Source organism: Macaca fascicularis, chromosome 20, assembly GCF_037993035.2.
Source record: "Macaca fascicularis isolate 582-1 chromosome 20, T2T-MFA8v1.1".
NCBI lineage: Eukaryota > Metazoa > Chordata > Mammalia > Primates > Cercopithecidae > Macaca > Macaca fascicularis.
In genome coordinates, this window is record NC_088394.1 from 5,425,825 (window position 1) to 5,433,254 (window position 7,430).

The following is a 7,430-nucleotide window of genomic DNA, read 5'->3' on the forward strand; positions in this document are numbered from 1 at the left end:
GTGACCCAACATCTGCGCTCCCTTTGTTGGCAGCACTCTGCCCCATCCTTGTCCCCTGCCTTGTCCTCTGCCCCTTGCAATCTTCCCTGGCTCTGTCTGCCCTCTGCCCAGAGACCCTGCCCTACCCAGTGTGTGCTGGAGGCCGGGCTCAGAGGGTCCAGCCTGTGCCTAGCCACTGGAGCCGGGGACCGAGAAAGGTCCTGAGATGAAATCCAGGGTGACAGAAGGTAGGTGTGAGCCCTGTGAGCTCCTAACCAGGTGCCAGGATCTGTCCAGTCAAGCAGGGGCAGGGGTGGGCCGACAGGATGGGGACCCAGGCCAGGAACTGACTTCACGGGAAAAGCCCTGGGTGGGCAGGAAGATTCCAGAGCACGCTGTGGCTGATAAGGGCAACAGGCAGCAGTGTGGAGCCGGGGAGGCTGGGGGTGGCCCTGTCTTCTGGGCGGCGGCCCCCAGAGCTAGCTGGCAGCAAGCCTCCTATACAAGGTAAGACCACAGAGCCTGGCAGTGGTTTGGAATTCGTTCTTCTCTTTTGTTAAAAGGGGGAAAGGAAGTGGATGCGGGTACCCCCAGGCACAGGGGGAGGCATGCAGGCAGCCCCAGCAGGCAGGCGCTGGGAGGCGGTGGGAAGAGTCCTGGAGTTTCCCACAATCCTTTTCTCTGCAAGAAACAGCGACGCTGGCTGACGAGGGGGTGGGGTGGGAGGCAGGGCCCTGGGGAGGGGGCGGCAGGCAGGGGGCTGGGGGCTCACTCTAACATGCAAAGTCCAGCTGCCCCAGGAACTAGGTTGCTTCTGAAGAGCGACATACGTAGAAATACACAGATACGGCCACGCGCACACATGCGGAGAGGCTCTGCATTCCCTAGGGTGGGGGTCGAGGCCTGCCGGCCCCCAAGGAGCTCCAAGCCAGGGATGAGCAATGTCTCCGCCAGGGTGGTCCTCCACGGCACCCCTGGGCTGGGTGGGGCAGGTTCATCTTCGAAGGAAGGCTGCGTGGTCTCTGAAGTTCTGTCCGCCAGGCACCCAGGCCGCTCTGAACCACTCCATGTGCCAGGGCCGCTGGGGCCATGACCTTGCGTGTGGGCAGCTGCGTGTTCTGGCACCAGACACGTCCCTGCCTGGCTAGAGTCCGCGCTCTCCCCTCCAGGGCTCCGGGGAACAAGGGGTGCAGACAGAAAAGGGGTGAAGGGGGCCCGCGGAGACGTCCTCTCCCCCGCCCCACGGGGTCCTGGCCTCCGGGAGGGGGGAGGGGCCTCCCTTATCTCTCTGCCTCCATGGCAGGGTGGGCCCTGGGTTCTGAGGTGGCCTGTTGCGGGGCCAGGGGTGGCCAGTCTGAAGCCGGAGAAGGGGGTGCTGGAGTCCACAGGGGCGGCTGTGGCTGGTGGTGCTGTGGGCCCCCCGGGGGCGAGGCCGCCGTGGGCCAGCTGGAGGCCGCAAAGCTGCTGGTGGCGGCATGGGGGAAGTGTGGCGGGGGTGACGTGGCTGTTGCGGCCATCGGGCTGCCGCTGCCACCGCTGTGGAAGCTCTCGGAGGCCTTGAGACGGGAGAACATGGTGAGAGCGTCGGGGAAGTTGGGGGGTGTAGCGGGGGTATTGGCGGGGGTGCACATCTGTGAGGGGAAGAGAGGAGAGATGCGGTGAGCACCCCTTCCTGAAGGGGCCCCCACTGCCTCCCAAGGGGAGATGCGTGGCTGGCCCATTTTCGGAAGGCTCTGTGTCCCTTCCCCAGCTCCCCGAGCCTGTCCGCCGCCCAGGGGTTCCCAGAGGAGAAGGCTTGAGATGAACTGACCCGGCCTCACTCTTGGCAGCCCACGGTGCCTGGGGCCACGAGGCTTTCCCAGCCCACCCCCTTCCATCAGCCACAGCATCTCGGGGGCTATAGGGTGAGGAGCTTCATTGCCCCAAAGGCCGGCGCCCCCCAGGTCTCAAGGGGAGCTGGCAAAGGCAAGATTTTTTTTTTTTTTTTTGAGACGGAGTCTCGCTCTGTCTCCCGGGCTGGAGTTGCAGTGGCCGGATCTCAGCTCACTGCAAGCTCCGCCTCCCGGGTTCACGCCATTCTCCTGCCTCAGCCTCCCGAGTAGCTGGGACTACAGGCGCCGCCACCTCGCCCGGCTAGTTTTTTGTATTTTTTAGTAGAGACGGGGTTTCACCATGTTCACCAGGTTGGTCTCGATCTCCTGACCTCGTGATCCGCCCGTCTCGGCCTCCCAAAGTGCTGGGATTACAGGCTTGAGCCACCGCGCCCGGCCGCAAAGGCAAGATTAAGTGCAAGACCCACGGAGCCCGGTCTCCTGCTGATCCATCTCCAAAGAGACCGAGCCCCACCTGCACCAGCGCCCTCGCATACCTGGGCCAGGGGCTGCTCACACATCGAACTAGCTAGGCCCCTTCCGTCCAATCCACAACTGGGAACTCCAGGGGACACTTACCATCTGGTGGTGGTGGTGGCTGTAGGGGATGTTGGTCTCCTGGAAAAAGGCGCTGAGGGCTGTCTGCAGGAAGAAAGGCCCCTGCTCACCCTCCAGGCCCTGCCGGCCCTGTCACTGCCCTTGTTCCCAGGCTCCTCTGAGGTTGGGGATGACCTTGGCTGCACCACTGAGTGGGAGGGGTGGGTCGCAGTGCTGAGGCTCAGTGGCTTGCCTGTCACCCCCAACCCTCGCCACTGTCCAAGGAGGAGCCAGGGAACCCTGGGCAGTTGGGGTGAGTGGAGAAGACGCTTCCCCTGCTGCTCGCCGCCTGCCTCAGTGCCTAAGGCCTGCAGAGCCCTCCCCCTGCACCAGCTGGCACCAGCACCATGACTGGGGGAGGGCGGGCAGTACCCTCACCCCATCCTGGGGGAAAGGCAGCACGGCCCCAAGTAGCCCAGCCAGACCTCCCCACCCCTGCTCCGTTTTAGGAGATTCTAGCCTGGCTGTTACCACCTTGACAGGTAGCAAGTCTCTACTCTTCTCTAAGCCTTGGTTTCCTCATCTGCGAAGCAGGGGCATTTTGAAGGAGTCTGAGCCTGGTGGGGGGGAGCCCCTGCTGCCCCACCCAGCTCTGCTTCTGGCTGATCAAGGGGCCACTGTTTTGGCCTTGGTTTCTCCATCTGTACCACAAAGAGGCTGGCCTAGGTGACTCCCAGGGTCCCCTCCCTTGCAACAGTGACCTCCTACGATCACCAGATTCCAGCAGGCAGGGCCTGGCACCAAGGAGACAAGCCTGGGCTTTCGGTTCACTTGATCACCCACCCAAGCCTCCCTCGGAACAGTGCCCGGGCGGTGGAGCAGAAAGATGACCCTAGGACCAAAGCCACCACGGGCTTACGACAGCTCCCAGCACAGCTCCCCAGCCACCCGCCCTTGGCTGGCACGCTAGGCACGGACGCTCCACCGTCTCCCTCCACACCTGGGCCACATGCCACACTGAGCATGGTGCAGGCACCCAGCAGGGCTCCATCCCAGTGGGGCTATGGACTGTCATCATTAACCCCACAGGCAAGGACTGCTGTCTTACAGGCAGGGAAATGAAGGCAGGAAGTGATTTGCTCAGGGTCAGCTGGTCCGCAGAAGACAGAAATGGGGGCGCTCAGAAAGGCCAGGACAGGTTGGGGAGACAGAGCGAGCCCGGAGCCCTTTCCTGTGTGTGTCAGCTCAGCAGGTCCTGAAGGTCCTTGGTGACTGGGGACTGAGGAGCCCCAGAGGGAGGCGCTGGTATTTGCTATGTCCTGGCTGGGGCCCTGCAGGGGTGACGAGGCCCATCCCACAGAACGGAGGCTGCTCTTGCACAAGGGCCGGTGAGGGAGCCCCACAAGTGTGTGAGGGGTCCTCGGGGCCCTGGCAAGTCCCAGACCCAGACTTGGAGCTTCGAGCAGCTGAGGTGCCCCCACCACCACCCCTCAGGCCCACTCTCCTAATGCCAGCTTGACTTCCTGGCCCTCCCAGGCCCAGCACACCCAGAAATCCAGCCTGGCTCCTGGGGCCTACCCTTGGTCGGGGGTTATACATGGGGGGCTGCTATTTAAAATTTAAAATTTTGTTTTTGTTGAGACAGAGTCTGCTCTGTCACCAGGCTGGAGTGCAGTGGTGCGATCTGGGCTCGCTGCAACCTCCGCCTCCCCGTTCAAGCAATTCTCCTGCCTCAGCCTCCCGAGTAAGACAGGTGCGCGCCACCACGCCCGGCTAATTTTTGTATTTTTAGTAGAGACAGGGTTTCACCACGTTGGCCAGGATGGTCTTGATCTCTTGACCTCATAATCCACCCGCCTCGGCCTCCCAAAGTGCTGGGATTACAGGCGTGAGCCACCGCGCCCGGCAAAAAATATTTTTTAAATAAATGAATTATGTGGGGAATTTCTTGCAGGAGACTCCCTATCTGGGTGTCCCCAAACAGGGGTGTGGGAGCTCAGGCCTGGGGGCTGGTCTTTAAGCACCTTTCCAGACCGCAGGACCCACTGTCAGCAGCAGCTGTGCCTCAAAGCCCAGGCTCACTGTGCAAATCCCAACCCCAGAAGCCCCAGGCCACACCAGAACCCCTCTGCAGGCCGCTGTGTGCATTCTCCATTGAGAAACATCTGCCCCACTAGACACAGGCCCCTCCCCCTGCAGCCTCCTGCCCCCATTAGCACCTGAATTGCAGCAAATGTGACCCAGAAACACCGCCTGGTGGATGCAGCCAGCGGGTGGAGCGTGGAGGGGGATGGGGTGGCCATGTGAACCCCTCACTCACCCCCATTCCGAGGCCGGAAGTCCTGTCACCTTCCTCCAGCCTCCCTGGTGGCCCCCACTTTACAGATGGCACAACTGAGACTCGGGAGTGGAGGGCACAGGGCTCCTTCCACGGGGCCCCTGGGAGCCACCAGAGGCCCCAGATGCTCCTGCCCCTCCTGGGAACAGTCTTTCCCCAGACACTGCACTCCTCAAAGCTGCATTTTCAATTAACTGTGCCACTGAGGGATGTGGCCTGGGTGCCAGCTGGATGCCAGGTTCTGAGGGCTGGGGTGAGTCCTGCAGGCAGGGCCCTCTTCCCAGCGGACACCTGCCCGCCCAGCCCCAGGCAGGGAGGGAACCGTGCGTGCAGGTGTGGGACTGCCATGAATGTCGTTTTGCAAGTTTTGCCACATCCAGCCCTTGACACAAACAGGGCTGATGAGGGCTGTGGAGACGAGGAGGGGAGCAGGGAGCTTCCTCCGGGTGCGGCTGCCCTGGAGCACAGGGGACAGTGAGCTGGCCAACAGAGGCTGATTCATGCCCCCCAACGCCGCTATACAGATGTGGAAACTGAGGCCAGAGGGACAGAGCAGCCTCCTACGTCCTGGGGTGAACACCACACAGGGTCAGCGGCCCCCGCGACCGCTGGTAGGAGGGAAGTAGGCAAGGACAGAGGGATGGACTCATCTGAATGGGATAGCCACTGCCTTTCCAGACTGTCCCAAGCTTGGGACATTCTGATCCCTATCTAGTCCCCAGCAAGCAGAGCCCCAGAGTCCTCTGGCTTCTGGTCCCTCCTGCAGGCCCTGGGATGGCTCCTCATGGAGAAACCAGGTTCCCAGTCCCCAGCTGGGCACAGATGGTACCGGGATGGCTGAGGCTGTGACCCTAACCCTGTGAGGTGCACAGGTCAAGGGGCTCTGGCCTCATCCCCAGATACCACCATGGGGTTAATCCCGGGGTCAGTGAATTAGGGAAGGCCAGGTAGCCTCTGGGCAGCACAAGCCAGGAGCACTACTATCCTGTGGGTTAGGGGAGGCCCCGGGGAGTGGGTGCCAGACTGGGGCAGTATCACCGCCTACCCAACTAGCCTGAAAGCTGTTGAACCTTGTGCACCCTCCCCAGTGCACCGGCAAAGGTACAGATGCCCCTGCCAGCCCCAGGAGAGCACCTGGACGCGCACACGGAGTCCCCAGGCACAGCTCTGGAGGGAATTCACGCTTATCCCTATGCTGTAGTGTGGGGCTCCGACACGCCACCCATACAGTCCACGCCGTGTACACACATCACACCGTGCCGGGCACGGGCGGCATCTGCAGACCTGCCACATGTTTACGCGCTGATCACACACCAAACGCACCAGGGGGGCTGCGCGTCCACACGCGCGCCAACGTGCCCGCAGGTCCGCCACCTCCTCGGTGCCCGGCCGACGCCGTGGCGCGGTGCGTGCGTAAACACAAATGCACATGGACGTGTGCGCACGCCGCCGGCCGCCCACCAGGCACGCGGACCCTTGGACCACACGCCCGGAGCGGCTCCGCCCTCCGGCCCAGCTCAGCCGAGGCCTGGGGCGTCCTCCTTCCGGCCGCCCGCCCGACTGTCCGTCCGCCCCGCGGCGCCGCCCTGCCCTCGGCCTTTACCCGGACAAAAGGGGTGGGGGTGTCCCCGTCTCGATCCCAGGGGACTCGTGGCCCCGCGGGGGCGGCGTATCCCCGACCGGTGGCCCAATTCCCCCCTTCGCCCGCCGCAAGCCCTCGGGATCCGGACGCCGGGCACCGCCGTCGGGAGAGCGGGTCGGGTCTGCGGCCCGGAGCGGGCGCACAACCGGCACGCGTCCACGCCACCCGCCCCCGCCCCGCGGCCACGCGGGACACACTCCGCCCGTGGCCCCGGCCCTCGCCCAGCTCCGGCGCCGCGCACCTCGAACTGCCAGTGGGCCGCCTGCAGCAGCTGCTTCGCCTGGTCGGCCGCGCAGCCCGCCGTCAGCACGAACTGGTTGATCATGACCTGGTGCTTAAGCTCGTCCATATTCACGGACATGGCGCCGCCGCGCTGCCCGCTCCGGCCTCCCTCCGCCGCCCGCGCCTCCGCCTCACGCGTCCACCATTAGCGAGCCGGCTCCGGCTAATACAAATATTTACTGTGCGGCTCTGACTCACCGCGCCTCGCCTCGCTCCGCCGGCGCCGCGGCATGCTGGGATATGTAGTCCCCGCGCTGCGCCGGGCGACCCGGGGGAGCGGGGCCGGCACCCAGGGGACGGGAAGCCCGAGAAGGGGCGTGTCTAAGCACCGAGCGCCCGCTGCAACCTCCGCCTCCTGTGCGGATGTCCGGGCAGTGATCCGAGCCGGGGGCGTCCACGTCGCCCTCGTTGCTCTCGGTGGCACCCGTGCCCCTGCTCTGGCACGGATGGGGGTCCGCAGGCCGGGGCCACGTCTGTGTATGGGCGCAAATGCCGGACCACAGGATCTTGGCCAAGGCCTGGGGACCGTGTCTGAACGCTGAGCGCCTACTGTGTGCGGATGCCCGGCCGTGACCAGGATTGGGGGAGTCCACGCCACCCTCGTTGCTCTGGGTGGCACCTGGGCCCCTGCTCTGGCACGGATGGAGGTCCGCAGGTGGGGCGGGTCTGTGAATAGGCGTCTTTGCCAAGGCCCAGGAACGGTGTCTGAAAGCTGAGCGCCTACTGTGTGCAGGCGCCTGAGCCGGGACCAGAGCCAGTCACATCCACGTCGCCCTCGTTG

General features: G+C 64.2%; 1 protein-coding gene across 2 annotated transcripts; it reads right to left on the bottom strand.

Annotated features, from left to right (window-relative positions):
* Nucleotides 1-507: 507 nt before the first annotated feature.
* UBALD1 (UBA like domain containing 1) lies at nucleotides 508-6,819 on the bottom strand. Of its 2 annotated transcripts, XM_005591133.4 has the most exons (3): nucleotides 6,609-6,819; nucleotides 2,430-2,492; nucleotides 508-1,610 (listed from the first exon to the last, which is right to left on the bottom strand). In XM_005591133.4, the coding sequence occupies exons 1-3, from the start codon at nucleotides 6,726-6,728 to the stop codon at nucleotides 1,260-1,262; spliced, it is 534 nt and encodes a 177-aa protein (XP_005591190.1). In that variant the 5' UTR covers nucleotides 6,729-6,819; the 3' UTR covers nucleotides 508-1,259. The 2 variants fall into 2 exon arrangements, with proteins under 2 accessions (XP_005591190.1, XP_045237527.1); XM_045381592.2 differs by lacking the exon at nucleotides 2,430-2,492.
* Between the last annotated feature and the right edge of the window lie 611 nt (nucleotides 6,820-7,430).

Excerpts from the sequence above, each read along its gene's own strand:
- UBALD1 (XM_005591133.4), bottom strand. The coding sequence starts at position 6,728 with ATGTCCGTGAATATGGACGAGCTTAAGCACCAGGTCATGATCAACCAG. Across the intron at positions 2,493-6,608 it reads CGGCCCACTGGCAGTTCGAG|ACAGCCCTCAGCGCCTTTTT; the intron begins GTGCGCGGCGCC and ends TTCTTCCTGCAG. Across the intron at positions 1,611-2,429 it reads GCCACCACCACCACCAGATG|ATGTGCACCCCCGCCAATAC; the intron begins GTAAGTGTCCCC and ends TTCCCCTCACAG.